Raw genomic sequence first — 17112 nt, 5'->3', positions numbered from 1 at the left:
TCTTCGGAAAAACATATTACAAATCCCTGCCTTTGAAAGCATTGCATCACTTGACCAGTTGGTTCTTCTACAAATCACACTCAGACAGTTGAAAAAGAAGACATTAAAAGGGTAGATTAATTCCTGGAGATCTGAACAAAAAATAATTACTACCACACTGTCTTTTACTGAAAGTTCTGGAAAATGGGCATCCCCACAATGAGATAGCAGGATACTGGACATATTCTGATGAGTGAAATTTAGAACACCTGTGTCAGGGTCCGACACAAACAGCTGCTACATCAATACAGGTACATACTTAACATACACACACAGAGCCATTAAAAAGGCCCTTATTTTCAAAAATGTATGCATTTATCTTTCATGTGTGTGATATCCAATGCCCACACTTTACTTTGGATACTTGTGTGCATAGTGCTTTACAAAATTAGAAGACATGTTGCTGTCCTGAAGACGTAACAGTCTAAGGCTCTGATCCTGCACTTCACTGCACCAGAATAAGGCCCATAGAAATCAATAGGACATAGCAGTGTACTTGCATACAGTAAACCACACAATCAAGGCATCAGTAAAATAAATGTCTGAGTGAGATAACTGAAGGAACCAAAGGGCAGTTTCCAGACTGAATCTGGATTTTTTGTTTCATCTTTCTAGGTCAAACACTCAAACTCCACAGTACTTTTTAGGATCAAATATGCAAAAATGTACAATACCTGCATACAAACAGCCATAGTGGGTCATAGCACTGGTCCATCTAGCCCAGTATCTTGCCTCTGACAGAGGCCAATGCCAGATGCTTCAGAGGGAATGTACAGAAGAGGTTAATCCCCTGTCATTCAGTCCCAGCTTCTGGCACTTGGAGCTTTAGGGATATTGAGAGCATGGAGTTGCATCCCTGACCATCTTGGCTAATAATCATTAAAGCTGCGAGTTTGTCACAGAGGTCATGGATTCTGTGACCTCCGTGACTTCCGCATCGGCTGATGCGCCTGGCCTGGGGGCACCTCAGGCAGCCCCTGAGCCAGTCGATAGGCCGCTGCTGGGGCAGTCTCGGGCCACCGCATTCCTCCCCGAGCAGCAGCAGAAGTTTGGGTGTGGGAGGGGGCACGGGGACGGGATGGGGTGAAGCAGGCTCTGGGAGGTGCTTACCTTGGGGGGGCTTCCCGGAAGCAGAGACATCCCCCTCACTGCAGGCACCACCTCCAGAGCTCCCATGAGCTGCGAAGCCAGCACTCTGGGCAGAGGCAGCACGCAGAGTTACCTGGCCACATCTCCGCCTAGAAGCTGAGCAAGGGTGATGTCCCCGCTTCCAGGGAGGCATGGAGCCAGGTAGGGAGCCTGCTGGTCCAGCCACCCACATCCCCCCCAGCACCAGCAGGGATCCCGGCCCGCATGCCACCACCTTCCCCACCCAGCACCAGCAGGGGTCCCAGGCCGTGTACGCCCCCCACCCCCGCCAACACTGCCATGTCGCCCCCCGTGAAAACCCTCCACCCCCGCCCCCAATTCAGTCAGGGCCATATAGTAGAAGTCATGGACAGGTCACGGTCCGTGAATTTTTGTTTACTGCCCATGACCTGTCCATGACTTTTCCAAAAAATACCATGACTAAAACGTAGTAATAATCATTGATGAACCTATCCTTCATGAACTTAGCTAATTCTTTTCTGAACCCAGTTATACTTTTGGCCTTCACAATATCCCCTGGCAACGAGTTCCACAGATTGTGCGTTATGTAAAGAAGTACATAACCTGCTGCTTATTAATTTCATCGGGTGACCTAGGTCCTGTGTCACATGAAGGGGTAAATAACACATCCCTATTCACTTTCTCCATACCATTCGTTATTTTATAGATCTCTATCATATCCCCCCCCCCCCACCGTCTCTTTTCTAAGCTGAAAAGACCCAGTCTTTTTAGTCCCTTTTCACACGGAAGCTGTTCCATACCCCTAACCATTTCTGTTACCCTTCTCTGCACCTATTGCAACTTAAGAACACAGGTCTAATACAAAGGAGAGGAAAAAACTCCTACTGTACAGCTCTCCTGTGTTGGAGAAAACTTGCTCAAGAACAAAATGACTGGAAACCAGATTTTCCCTAATTGTCTTAAGACAAGTACTTAGAGCTCTAACTGAAGATACTGAGTGTTTTGATTATTCAGGTTTAGTTGCCTCTGCTATTTATTTCCCTAACTCAAACTTGGCTTCTGCTGTAAATTATTAGGATTTTCTGGCAGATTTCCATGGTCAAAGTGATAGGTGGCTTCTAACCACCAGGTTAAAAGGATGGACAAGCATGAAAACTACAGCCAATTCAGCGATACATCACAAAGAAGAAATGAAGCCAACAAGATTTTATTGAGAATTAATCTTGCCAACTTAAATTCTCAACACATGTGAAGACCTACTTGAAGAAAACAAAGTTAACTGATTCCTTCCCTCCCCCCTTGTTTTGTATTATTTGTATATTTTTCTAGCTCTCTCTCACACTTTCTGCAGGTTTAATTATTGAATCAGAGCATGTATATTTTCTGGAATATAATTTAGAAGAGTCTTATCCTGTGACCTAGATATATCTTCTCTACTGAAAATCCATGCTTCTCTGATAAGTTATTAGTTACCCTGTTAGGATATAGATATTCAGGCCTGTCTGTAAAGGCCTATACTCTAAGAATTTAGGTGTATTCTTATCACTTGGCTCGTTATAGAGGTATAAAAGAAACAATCAAAATCACTGTCTGCCGGTGTAAGGGCCTTCTCTTACTGTGACAGTCTGAGGCCCTGTTCTTAGGCTAAGGCCTTTGGCTAAGCAGCAGAGGCAGCCATAAGCTTGGAAGCGAACGGTCACATCCTCAGGGTATGTCTACACTACGGAATAAGGTCGAATTTATAGAAGTCGGTTTTTTAGAAATCGGTTTTATAAATTCGAGTGTGTGTGTCCCCACAGTAAATGCTCTAAGTGCATTAAGTGCATTAACTCGGCGGAGCGCTTCCACAGTACCGAGGCAAGCGTCGACTTCCGGAGCGTTGCACTGTGGGTAGCTATCCCACAGTTCCCGCAGTCTCCGCTGCCCATTGGAATTCTGGGTTGAGATCCCAATGCCTGATGGGGCTAAAACATTGTCGCGGGTGGTTCTGGGTACATATCGTCAGCCTCCCGTTCCCTCCCTCCCCCCGTGAAAGCAAGGGCAGACAATCATTTCGCGCCTTTTTTCCTGAGTTACCTGTGCAGACGCCATACCATGGCAAGCATGGAGCCCGCTCAGGTAACCGTCACCCTATGTCTCCTGGGTGCTGGCAGACGCGGTACGGCATTGCTACACAGTAGCAGCAACCCCTTGCCTTGTGGCAGCAGACGGTACAGTACGACTGGTAGCCGTCATCGTCATGTCTGAGGTGCTCCTGGTCGCCTCTGTGAGGTCGATCAGGAGCGCCTGGGCAGACATGGGCACAGGGACTAAATTTGGAGTGACTTGACCAGGTCATTCTCTTTAGTCCTGCAGTCAGTCCTATTGAACCGTCTTATGGTGAGCGGGCAGGCGATACGGACTGCTAGCAGTCGTGCTGTACCATCTTCTGCCGAGCAGTCATGAGATGTGGATGGCATGCAGTCCGTCTGCTGCCAGCCAAAGATGTAAAAGATAGATGGAGTGGGTCAAAACAAGAAATAGACCAGATTTGTTTTGTACTCATTTGCTTCCCCCCCCTCCCCTGTCTAGGGGACTCATTCTTCTAGATCACACTGCAGTCAAGGTGCAGCGAGGTAAATCTAGCCATGTATCAATCAGAGGCCAGGCTAACCTTCTTGCTCCAATAAGGACAATAACTTAGGTGCACCATTTCTTATTGGAACCCTCTGTGAAGTCCTGCCTGAAATACTCCTTGATGTAAAGCCACCCCCTTTGTTGATTTTAGCTCCCTGAAGCCAACCCTGTAAGCGCCCCTCCCAGCGTCAGAGCAATGGCAAACAATCGGGCATCTGAGAGTGCTGTCCAGAGCAGTCACAATGGAGCGCTCTGATGGGGCTAAAACATTGTCGCGGGTGGTTCTGGGTACGTGTCGTCAGGCCCCCGTTCCCTCCCTCCCTCCGTGAAAGCAAGGGCAGACAATCATTTCGCGCCTTTTTTCCTGAGTTACCTGTGCAGACGCCATACCACAGCAAGCATGGAGCCCGCTCAGGTAACCGTCACCCTATGTCTCCTGGGTGCTGGCAGACGCGGTACGGCTTTGCTGCACAGTAGCAGCAACCCCTTGCCTTCTGGCAGCAGACGGTGCAATACGACTGGTAGTCGTCCTCATCGTGTCCGAGGTGCTCCTGGCCGCGTCGGCTGGGAGCGCCTGGGCAGACATGGGCGCAGGGACTAAATTTGGAGTGACTTGACCAGGTCATTCTCTTTAGTCCTGCAGTCAGTCCTATTGAACCATCTTATGGTGAGCAGGCAGGCGATACGGACTGCTAGCAGTCGTACTGTACCATCTTCTGCCAGGCAGGCAAGAGATGAGGATTGCTAGCAGTCGTATTGCACCATCTTCTGCCAGGCAGGCAAGAGATGGGGATGGCTAGCAGGCGTACTGTACCATCTTCTGCCAAGCAGCCATGAGATGTGGATGGCATGCAGTCCTTCTGCACCGTCTGCTGCCAGCCAAAGATGTAAAAGATAGATGGAGTGGGTCAAAACAAGAAATAGACCAGATTTGTTTTGTACTCATTTGCCTCCTCCCCTGTCTAGGGGACTCATTCCTCTAGGTCACACTGCAGTCACTCACAGAGAAGGTGCAGCGAGGTAAATCTAGCCATGTATCAATCAGAGGCCAGGCTAACCTCCTTGTTCCAATAACAACGATAACTTAGGTGCACCATTTCTTATTGGAACCCTCCGTGCAGTCCTGCCTGAAATACTCCTTGATGTACAGGCACCCCCTTTGTTGATTTTAGCTCCCTGAAGCCAACCCTGTAAGCCGTGTCGTCAGTCGCCCCTCCCTCCGTCAGAGCAACGGCAGACAATCGTTCCGCGCCTTTTTTCTGTGCGGACGCCATACCACGGCAAGCATGGAGCCCGCTCAGCTCACTTTGGCAATTAGGAGCACATTAACCACCACACGCATTATTCAGCAGTATATGCAGCACCAGAACCTGGCAACGCGATACCGGGCGAGGAGGCGACGTCAGCGCGGTCCCGTGAGTGATCAGGACATGGACACAGATTTCTCTGAAAGCATGGGCCCTGCCAATGCATGCATCATGGTGCTAATGGGGCAGGTTCATGCTGTGGAACGCCGATTCTGGGCTCGGGAAACAAGCACAGACTGGTGGGACCGCATAGTGTTGCAGGTCTGGGACGATTCCCAGTGGCTACGAAACTTTCGCATGCGTAAGGGCACTTTCATGGAACTTTGTGACTTGCTTTCCCCTGTCCTGAAGCGCATGAATACCAAGATGAGAGCAGCCCTCACAGTTGAGAAGCGAGTGGCGATAGCCCTGTGGAAGCTTGCAACGCCAGACAGCTACCGGTCAGTTGGGAATCAATTTGGAGTGGGCAAATCTACTGTGGGGGCTGCTGTGATGCAAGTAGCCCACGCAATCAAAGATCTGCTGATATCAAGGGTAGTGACCCTGGGAAATGTGCAGGTCATAGTGGATGGCTTTGCTGCAATGGGATTCCCTAACTGTGGTGGGGCTATAGATGGAACCCATATCCCTATCTTGGCACCGGAGCACCAAGCCGCCGAGTACATAAACCGCAAGGGGTACTTTTCAATAGTGCTGCAAGCTCTGGTGGATCACAAGGGACGTTTCACCAACATCAACGTGGGATGGCCGGGAAAGGTGCATGATGCTCGCATCTTCAGGAACTCTGGTCTGTTTCAAAAGCTGCAGGAAGGGACTTTATTCCCAGACCAGAAAATAACTGTTGGGGATGTTGAAATGCCTATATGTATCCTTGGGGACCCAGCCTACCCCTTAATGCCATGGCTCATGAAGCCGTACACAGGCAGCCTGGACAGTGGTCAGGAGCTGTTCAACTACAGGCTGAGCAAGTGCAGAATGGTGGTAGAATGTGCATTTGGACGTTTAAAGGCGCGCTGGCGCAGTTTATTGACTCGCTTAGACCTCAGCGAAACCAATATTCCCACTGTTATTACTGCTTGCTGTGTGCTCCACAATATCTGTGAGAGTAAGGGGGAGACGTTTATGGCGGGGTGGGAGGTTGAGGCAAATCGCCTGGCTGCTGGTTACGCGCAGCCAGACACCAGGGCGGTTAGAAGAGCACAGGAGGGCGCGGTACGCATCAGAGAAGCTTTGAAAAACAGTTTCATGACTGGCCAGGCTACGGTGTAAAAGTTCTGTTTGTTTCTCCTTGATGAACCCCCCCGCCCCTTGGTTCACTCTACTTCCCTGTAAGCTAACCACCCTCCCCTCCTCCCTTTAATCATTGCTTGCAGAGCCAATAAAGTCATTGCTGCTTCACAGTCATGCATTCGTTATTCATTCATCACACAAATAGGGGGATGACTACCAAGGTATCCCAGGAGGGGTGGTGGAGGAGGGAAGGAAAATGCCACACAGCACTTTAAGCACAGCACTTTAAAAGTTTACAACTTTAAAATTTATTGAATGACAGCCTTCTTTTTTTTGGGCAATCCTCTGTGGGGGAGTGGCTGGTTGGCCGGAGGCCTCCCCACCGTGTTCTTGGGCGTCTGGGTGTGGAGGCTATGGAACTTGGGGAGGAGGGCGGTTGGTTACAGAGGGGCTGCAGTGGCAGTCTGTGCTCCAGCTGCCTTTGCTGCAGCTCAACCATACACTGGAGCATACTGGTTTGGTCCTGCAGCAGCCTCAGCATTGAATCCTGCCTCCTCTCATCACGCTGCCGCCACCTTTGAGCTTCAGCCCTGTCTTCAGCCCGCCACTTACTCTCTTCAGCCCGCCACTTACTCTCTTCAGCCCTCCACCTCTCCTCCCGGTCATTTTGTGCTTTCCTGCACTCTGACATTATTTGCCTCCACGCATTCGTCTGTGCTCTGTCAGTGTGGGAGGACAGCATGAGCTCGGAGAACATTTCATCGCGAGTGCGTTTTTTTTTCTTTCTAAGCTTCACTAGCCTCTGGGAAGGAGAAGATCCTGTGATCATTGAAACACATGCAGCTGGTGGAGAAAAAAAAAGGGACAGCGGTATTTAAAAAGACACATTTTATAAAACAGTGGCTACACTCTTTCAGGGTAAACCTTGAAAGTTAACATTACATACATAGCACATGTGCTTTCGTTACAAGGTCGCATTTTGCCTCCTCCCACCGCGTGAACGGATTTTGGTTGAATGCCAGCAAACATACACTGCAATGCTTTGTTCTACAGTGATTCCCCAGTACGTGTTGCTGGCCTGGAGTGGTAAAGTGTCCTACCATGAAGGACGAAATAAGGCTGCCCTCCCCAGAAACCTTTTGCAAAGGCAGAACCGCAAATGCCAGGGCAAAGTAATCCTTTCACATGCTTGCTTTTAAACCATGTATAGCATTTTAAAAGGTACACTCACCAGAGGTCCCTTCTCCGCCTGCTGAGTCCAGGAGGCAGCCTTGGGTGGGTTCGGGGGGTACTGGCTCCAGGTCTAGGGTGAGAAACAGTTCCTGGCCGTCGGGAAAACCGGTTTCTCCGCTTGCTTGCTGTGAGCTATCTACAACCTCCTCCTCATCATCTTCTTCGTCCCCAAAACCTACTTCTGTATTGCCTCCATCTCCATTGAAGGAGTCAAACAACACGGCTGGGGTAGTGGTGGCTGAACCCCCTAAAATGGCATGCAGCTCATCATAGAAGCGGCATGTTTGGGGCTCTGACCCAGAGCGGCCGTTCGCCTCTCTGGTTTTCTGGTAGGCTTGCCTCAGCTCCTTCAGTTTCACGCGGCACTGCTTCGGGTCCCTGTTATGGCCTCTGTCCTTCATGCCCTGGGAGATTTTCAGAAAGGTTTTGGCATTTCGAAAACTGGAACGGAGTTCTGATAGCACGGATTCCTCTCCCCAAACAGCGATCAGATCCCGTACCTCCCGTTCAGTCCATGCTGGAGCTCTTTTGCGATTCTGGGACTCCATCATGGTCACCTCTGCTGATGAGCTCTGCATGGTCACCTGCAGCTTGCCACGCTGGCCAAACAGGAAATGAGATTCAAAAGTTCGCGGTTCTTTTCCTGTCTACCTGGCCAGTGCATCTGAGTTGAGAGCGCTGTCCAGAGCGGTCAGAATGGAGCACTCTGGGATAGCTCCCGGAGGCCAATACCATCGAATTGTGTCCACAGTACCCCAAATTCGAGCCGGCAAGGTCGATTTAAGCGCTAATCCACTTGTCAGGGGTGGAGTAAGGAAATCGATTTTAAGAGCCCTTTAAGTCGAAATAAAGGGCTTCATTGTGTGGACGGGTGCAGGTTTAAATCGATTTAACGCTGCTAAATTCGATCTAAAGTCCTAGTGTAGACCAGGGCTCACACTCCAACCTAGTCACATTGAAATAAGGTGCTATTGGGCTGTTAGGAATACAATCCTGTCCTGATAATGCCTATCACCTCCAGAGAAAGGGAAGTGCCTAGAAGATGTAAAAGGAAACTTAGTTTGATAGCATCCTGTCTGGCAAGAACTCACTTATCAATAGCTGGGATGTGAAATCCTCATTTCTTTGTTGTTCTATCACTGTAGTCCCCATTTCCCTATTGTTTGTCTGTATAATCTCTGTCTGGTTCTGTGATTGTTTCTGTCTGCTGTATAATTAATTTTGCTGGGTGTAAACTAATTAAGGTGGTGGGATATAATTGGTTAAATAATCATGTTACAATATGTCAGGATTGGTTAGTTAAATTTCAGTAAAATGATTGGTTAAGGTATAGCTAAGCAGAACTCAAGTTTTACTATATAGTCTGCAGTCAATCAGGAAGTGAGTGGGTGGGGGGGAAATGGAAATCATGTTTAGCTAAGGGCAGAAATGGGAACAGGGACACAGGTAAGGCTCTGTGGTGTCACAGCTGGGAAGGTGGACACTAAGGAAGGAAACTGGAATCATGCTTGCGGGAAGTTCACCCCAATAAACATCAAATTGTTTGCACCTTTGAACTTCGGGTATTGTTGCTCTCTGTTCATGAGAGAAGGACCAGGGAAGTAAGTGGGTGAAGGAATAAGCCCCCAACGTACCCTTTAAATGGTTTTTATTCATTCAAGCTCTAAAGTTATATAAGGATTTCAGAGTAGGGAAATTAGAAACAACACCATTTTCTGAAGATAATTTTGACATCAAGTACTTGGCCTCCTCCCCTGGTCACTAATCAGCTGCAAATTTAATAAAATGTTTAGCTCTTTTGTCTCTTCCCTTTTACTCATTAATCTCTATTATATCATATCAATAGCTAAGGACATAGTTCCCACCACTGCACTGTCCATAATACACGCTTATTGTATTTGAAGATTGCCAGGGGAGAACAATTTAGTTATTCATGGCTCAGTATCAGATATTCTTTTACATCTACAAAGTGTTTTGTTTCCCCCCCCCCCCGAGCATTTGCAAAAGGTCTGAGGGAAGGAAGAAATGTACTTAGACTGCAAACTCTTTGGGGTAGGAACTGTCTTTTTGTTCTGTTTGTGCAGTGCTAGTACAATGGGTTCATGATCCATGAATGGAGCTCTTAGATGCTAGGTTAATATAAATATATTATTAAATAAATAATAATCATAATAATAATGTTGTTACTGGTTGGAAAGAAAGGGATTGCTGCAATTTTCTTATAGTGAAAGGAATTTTGGATAATTGTATTTATATATACACATATGTATACATATTTGTTCGTTGATGTGACATTCTCAAACAGCAGCAGTGGATAGAGCCTAGCATAATGTTAGGTTTGTATTTTTTAAATTAGACTATCCAAGTTGCAATATGTAATGACAAAGATTCAAAACCATAAGCACCTTCAAGACTTGAAAGGGCACGTTAATGTGGCAATACTTCATTTGTGAGAGGCTGTGCCAGCTACACCATTTTTACAACCAAAATTGCCAGAGGATCCATGGATTGGTACTTATTGAAACTTCACATCACATCCTCAGAAGTGAAAAAATATTACATTTAGCAAGCTTGAGAGTTTTAGGGAGGAGTGAAATGAAAAGAAAATCTAGAATAAAGAAGAGATGAGAAATCACAGTCCACGAACAGAATAAATCAAAAACAGAAGAACATGTATTTGAACAAACTGGAAACATATTTTACATGGAAAAAACTCCTATTAAGTAAAAGGACGGCTCTTCATATCAGCATAAACAAAGGGTCTTGGAAGGCATCAACCCATCTTTAAAAAACAAGTCTTTAAGAATAGTTCAATACAGTAGTTAGTCACCACCTGAATTGTAATGATTATTATAAGCAAAACAGAACATTCTGTGGTTCAAACTACTGGACATTTCAGTATATGTATACGTATACATGTATATACATTTCAGTATATGGTATAATGTGCCATATGTACAGCAAGCTGTATAAAAGCTGTAGAGATGAATTAATTTAATAAAGGGTAAGTAAATAACTTTGTACAAGATAATTTTAGCTCACTGTACAGAACTTAACTATTTTAGCATGCCTGCTAGTTTTACAATTATCACTCAGTTTGAGGTTCATTCTTCTCAATTATTAAGAACAGTAGTTGACACACATCTTGTGGTTAGGACCCTCTTGGGAACCATAACTAATTTCCAGGCATATATAGATAGATACATCCACATCCACACAGTGTTCAGTAATCTCTGTTCACCTCCCTGACCCTAACCCCACATTCTTTCAGATTTTCTTTCCCTTTGCTCCCTCTTTCAAAGATCGGGGTAGAAGGGGGAGAGCTAGAATTGCTTTATTATGGAGTTATTGAAACAGCTTCATTACATGATACTCTCCAAATTATCCAGTACTATTAACAGGCTTAGAATTAGAGGATCATCATCTTACAGTAGCAGAAATTGTGCATTATGATGAATTTTGAGAGCTACTTATTACAAACTCTGCTAACAAGTTTACTGTAACATTTTATTAATATAGTAGCAATAATTTCAGCGTAGATATACAGTAGTTACTGTGACAGTAATCTTAATAATAGTTGCCACATCATAGTACCCAAAATATACATACTTAGGAGAGCGATCTTCTCACCTAAGCATCAAAAGCATCAGTCATCTGTAGAGACTGTAGGAGGTGCCAGTGTCATGAGCGCACCAAGTAGTTGCTTGCCCAAGGTAGTGATTAAATCCTAGTATACCACATCCACTAGTGGGCAAAAGAAAGAAATGGCAGGCTGATAATACTAGTGAATTCAATGCCACTGAGGCCTGATCTACACTGGAGGGAGGAGGGGGGGAATCGATTTAAGATACGCAACTTCAGCTACGAGATAGCATAGCTGAAGTCGACGTATCTTAGATCGACTTAGAATCACTTACTTCGCGTCCTCGCAGCACGGGATCGACAGCCGCCATTCCCCCGTCAACTCCGCTTCCGCCTCTCGCTGTGGTGGCATTCCGGAGTCGATGGCAGAGCAATCAGGGATCGATAGATCCGGCGGGTAGTGTAGACATGGCCTGAGTGTTACACAAGTGGTAATGGTACAAAGGACATCACAGTCAAGATACAGTAGAAATGGATTGTAAGCACAGTCTTATTTGTCTGCTGAAACACTGTACCTGTTAAGCCACCCTACGACTCTCTCTCTCTGCAGTATGAAGATGAAAGTAAAGCTATTAAAAAAAAACAAAAAACCACCACCAGAGAGTACAGTAAATATACTTAAAGAAAGCACTTCAGAATCTAGTATGGGTGCACATACACACACATACTCGTACATACATTTTGCTTTTGTTGATAGGGACACTAGCACCAAAAAGTACCCAGATTATTTTTTCTCCCCTTTATCTTCAATTTTTGTTCCATGCAACTTCTATGAAGATAAGAAGCTTGGGAGCATAGAATGTGTAGCAATGTGGCTGTGAGGTGTAAAAGTGACTGTCAAGGTTCCTCCTCCACTCTGAACGCTAGGGTACAGATGTGGGGACCTGCATGAAAAACCTCCTAAGCTTATATTTACCAGCTTAGGTCAAAAAGTTCCCCAAGGTACAAAATATTCCACCCTTTGTCCTTGGATTGGCCGCTACCACCACCAAACAAATACTGGTTACTGGGGAAGAGCTGTTTGGAAACGTCTTTCCCCCCAAATACTTCCCAAAACCTTGCACCCCACTTCCTGGACAAGGTTTGGTAAAAAGCCGCACCAATTTGCCTAGGTGACTACAGACCCAGACCCTTGGATCTTAAGAACAATGAACAATCCTCCCAACACTTGCACCCCTCCCTTTCCTGGGAAATGTTGGATAAAAAGCCTCACCAATTTGCATAGGTGATTACAGACCCAAACCCTTGAATCTGAGAACAATGAAAAAGCATTCAGTTTTCTTACAAGAAGACTTTTAATAGAAATAGAAGTAAACAGAAGTAAAGAAATCACCTCTGTAAAATCAGGATGGTAGATACCTTACAGGGTAATTAGATTCAAAACATAGAGAACCCCTCTAGGCAAAACCTTAAGTTACAAAAAAGATATACAGACAGAAATAGTTATTCTATTCAGCACAATTCTTTTCTCAGCCATTTAAAGAAATCATAATCTAACACATACCTAGCTAGATTACTTACTAAAAGTTCTAAGACTCCATTCCTGTTCTGTCCCTGGCCAAGACGACTACAGACAGACCCAGACCCCTTTGTTTCTCTCCCTCCTCCCAGCTTTTGAAAGTATCTTGTCTCCTCATTGGTCATGTGCCAGCGAGGTTACCTTTAGCTTCTTAACCCTTTACAGGTGAGAGGAGGTTTCCCTGGCCAGGAGGGATTTCAAAGGGGTTTACCCTTCCCTTTATATTTATGACAGTGACTATATAGTCATTTTAAACCCAACAATATATTCTGAATGTTACTAGCAGACCCACAGCTTTGAAATGTTAGTGATCAAATGAAATTAGAACACATATACATCTATTTCATTCATTCTTCTCATGTCAAGCAGGTATCCTTACCTATATTGAACTAAACTTTACTTTTGTCACAAGAGGAATAAATCTCTTTAGGTTGAGGGAGGGAAATGATAAGTTTTTACTGATAAATCATTTACATATAGTAATACCAATGAATTTAAACAAAACAAAAAAAATCTTTGAATTCTAGCAGTTCTATATATTTTGACACACGACGTATTATGCAATTAACTGTGACTGGAAAGAGAAAAAAGTAAATACTGACCTTCCACTTCTGAATTGCAATGGAGATGTTGCTACTGCCCCTTTTAAGAAGTCTTGGTCCTCTGCCGTATTATGCTTATTGTAAATTAGTGGAATACCATCATCCTTAAAAATGGAGTGTGGACTTAGTTCTGCAAAACAACTTTTATTACTTCTCCTTGAAAGATCATCCATGGTAGCTGGTTCTTCAGAATTTACCCCCTCCTTATCTGCAAAAACCAGGAATAAAATGTTTTGCAAAAATGTTCGTACAAGATGAAAACACAGCAAGGGGTCTTTAAAATGTAATATAGGAATTTTTACTTCATACCATCTTTCCTATTATCGCAGTAAGCTGACATCAATTAGAGAAATCTATCAAAGTAACTAAAACACAATGTTCTACTCTGTATCAGAGATCTTTTTAGACACATTTCATTCTTTTTTAAAAAACCTAATTTTTAAAGATACTCAATATAGTTTAAGGCTTTTGGCCTTTCAATTATTTTGAAACTTTTCTTTCTGCTTAGAACTAGGAAGTGTTTCAGTATTAAGGTTGAGATTACCAACCAGAAATTGGATATAAAAAGTAATTTAAACAGTAGGTACAATCAAGATTAAAGGAAAACTCTCAAGGTTAACATGTCCTCAAAAGGAACCTATACTAAAGCCAATGTAAATGTTTCCCTGATACTGAAAAATGTATTACTCCTGCAAAATAAAGGCTGCACCACCGTTAAATTCTCTTCTCCTTAACCAGACAACAAAGCAATATCATGGTGCTGGGATCTATGGATCAGATTGTAGATAGGCACATGATAGGAGGGCATAAAATCACATGGTAGAAGCACATATTGTAGAGTGCCTCTTTATATGCTTATTTTGGAGTAAGAACAAAAATGGGATAAACAGATTGGTACTGGCATACACTCTGTGCCTCACATTACAGTTTGATTATTATACTGAATATCTTGCCATTTTTATATTCCAAATGACTCCTCATTACAAAGTTTTAATTGATTTTCTGTAACTTATTTTCAGGATAGCAATGCATCAAATAGTTCTCCCCTTCCCCACAATAAACTACTGTTAACACTTTACCATATTTAGAGTTTGTATAAACCTACACAAATAAAACCACATAACAGGGTGCACATAATCACAGAAATGTAGGGCTGGGAAGGGATCTTAAGAGGTCATCTCGTCTGGCCCCCTGTCCTGAAGTAGGACCAAGTACACCTTGACCATCCCTGATAGGTGTTTGTCTAATCTGTTCTTAAAAATCCTTCAGTGATGGGGATTCCACAACCTCCCCTGGTAACTTATTCCTGTGCTTAATTATCGTTATAGTAAGAACATTTTTCCTATTATCTAATCTAAATCTCCTTTGATGCAGATTAAGATCATTACTTCTTATCCTACCTTCAGTGGACATGGAGAACAATTGAACACGAGCCTCCTATTTGGAGACTGTTACCAGGCTTCTTTTCTCAAGACTAAACATGCCAAGGTTTTTTTAGCCTTTCCTCATAACCTTTTATAATTTTTGTTACTCTCCTCTGGACGCTCTCTAACCTGTCCACATTTTTTTAAACGTGGAGCCCAGAATTGACCACAGTACTCCAGCTGAGGCCAGTGCCAAGCAAAAACAGGACAATTACCTCCCATGTATTACGTACGACATTCCTGTTAATACAGCACAGAATGATATTAGCCTTTTTCACCACTGCATCACATTGGATTTTCAGGTCATAAAAGAGCTCCTAATGGAGCATTACTGGCCTCTTACTATCCTTCCTATCTTTCCTTCACATTGGGACAGACAATATTAAAGGTACAACAGCAAACTCTTTGAGAAACTGCCAGTTCTCCTGAATTCCTTTTTCCTTTGGCTTTTCTTTCCGTGAGACCTTACCTACCAGTTATCTGAGTTTGTTAAAGTCCGCTTTTTTGAAGTGCACTGTCCTTATTCTGCTGCTGTCACTTTTTCCTTTCATTAGACTCATGAAATCTATAATCTCATGATCACTTCCACTCAAATTGACTTTAAGCAACAGACACATGGGAGCCTAGTGATTTAGGAGCCTAAGTCCTGTTTTCAAAAATGAAAGTCAATGGGGATTTAGGCACCTAAGTTATATTTTAAAATGGGACTTAGGTACTTTGAAATTTTTACTCTAAAACATCACATGGCTCTAGATTTAGGGCATGTCTACACTTACCTCCGGAGCAATCGATCCAGCAGGGCCAATTTATTGTGTCTAGTGAAGACGCAATAAATCAACTGTCGAGCGCCCTCCCATCAGCTCCGGTACTCCACCGGAGCGAGAAGCGTAGGCAGAGTCGACGGGGGAGCGGCAGCAGTCGACCCACCGCAGTGAAGTAACTCTAAGTACGTCGACTTCAGCTACACTATTTTCGTAGCTGAAGTTTCGTAACTTAGACCGACTTAGCTTGTCCCCGCCAGTGTAGACCAGACCTTAGATATTTGAATTACATTGAAATGCTCTTACTCTCATCAGGAAGAAATATTTTATCCGGAATGAGATTTCCCTGAGAAGCTGTTCTATATAAGCGAGCCCGGGCACAGCTGACTTTCCTAACCTCCATTGGGTCCACTGGAGGCTTCGGGAAGGAAATGGAAGAATCTTCATCTTTTATAGGTGATGAAAGTAGTTTTGGCTTCTATTACAAAGAAAGATGAAGATCAGTTTATACAAATGTTATATCCCATTTGTATTTCCATATAAACTAAAATTAGCAAAATAAAACTTTGTAACATTCACCATATATTTTCTTCCAACTTCTGACTAACTTTAGGTGAGAATTACACAGCAACCAGAAAAAAATCTAAATTTTCTTTAACAAAAATCATAAGACATTCCATGCAACAAAACAAGTTAGACCAAATATGTCAGTATGACCAGAGAGAGCCAACAAAAATAGGCACTGAGGAAAGCAGGTCTAAAACAAGTCCCAAGAGAAAACTCAATTGCTAATAGAATTAGCCATAAACTAGCTTTAATTTAGCAATTTATTAAATCTAAATAATATTTATTTCCCTTAAATAAGCCATCTACATTAAACATGTGCTCCATCACAAAATTTTGTGCCCAATCCTGAAAGACACTAAGTATGCACATCTCGAAGAAGGCCTGCTATTTGCAGTCCTACTTCTTAGGAAGTTGACTTAATTTGTAGGAAATTAAAAGTACCCATTTGAATACTATTAATACTGGTTATGCCAATTCCTATTATACACTGTCCTGGGCACATGGATCCACACATCCATGAACTCTAGGCTACTGCAACTCCATACACTGGATGAAACCACAGACCCTGTAAAACCTCCATCTGGTACAACATAGCAGTCCATGTGCTTAGCAACTCAGATATCCATGAATTCATCACCCTCGGGGCTCTGCTTTCTGCACTAAATCTCCATAAAATATAGAGTCCAGCTGAACAACTCTGTTTTAATCTTCAAAATTCTCTAGCTACCCAAAAAATTGTCCCCACTACCTTAATAACCATGACCTCCAACAACAGCTACATTCCACTGGAACAATAAAATTTTCCACCAACAGAGGCAAGCTCATGAGTATGGCAGACAATTTTCACAGAAGCTGGACCTAGACCAGGGGTCGGCAACCTTTCAGAAGTAGTGTGCCGAGTCTTCATTTATTCACTCTAATTTAAGGTTTTGCGTGCCAATAATTCATTTTAACGTTTTTAGAAGGTCTCTTTCTATAAGTCTACAATATATAACTAAACTATTGTTGTACGTAAAGTAAATAAGGTTTTTAAAATCTTTAAGAAGCTTCATTTAAAAATTA

The 17112-nt window shown here is 43.8% G+C and overlaps 1 protein-coding gene across 4 annotated transcripts in view; it reads right to left on the bottom strand.

The window, feature by feature from the left end:
* Positions 1-17112, bottom strand: part of ARMC2 (armadillo repeat containing 2) — a 135639-nt gene that overhangs the window by 107090 nt on the left and 11437 nt on the right. For 3 of the 4 annotated variants that reach the window (XM_048844852.2, XM_048844853.2, XM_048844854.2), the window contains 3 exons: positions 15790-15961; positions 13299-13506; positions 11453-11590 (listed from right to left, as the gene is read on the bottom strand). In XM_048844852.2, coding sequence (XP_048700809.2) covers positions 11453-11590; positions 13299-13506; positions 15790-15961 — 518 coding nt within the window. The remainder of the gene's footprint in view (positions 1-11452; positions 11591-13298; positions 13507-15789; positions 15962-17112) is intronic. The other variant, XM_048844855.2, reaches the window with a different exon arrangement.

The sequence above is a fragment of the Caretta caretta genome, chromosome 3 (assembly GCF_965140235.1).
Source record: "Caretta caretta isolate rCarCar2 chromosome 3, rCarCar1.hap1, whole genome shotgun sequence".
Classification (NCBI taxonomy): domain Eukaryota; kingdom Metazoa; phylum Chordata; order Testudines; family Cheloniidae; genus Caretta; species Caretta caretta.
The sequence above is the reverse complement of the archived record's forward strand: the minus strand, read 5'-3'. Positions and strand labels throughout refer to the sequence as shown.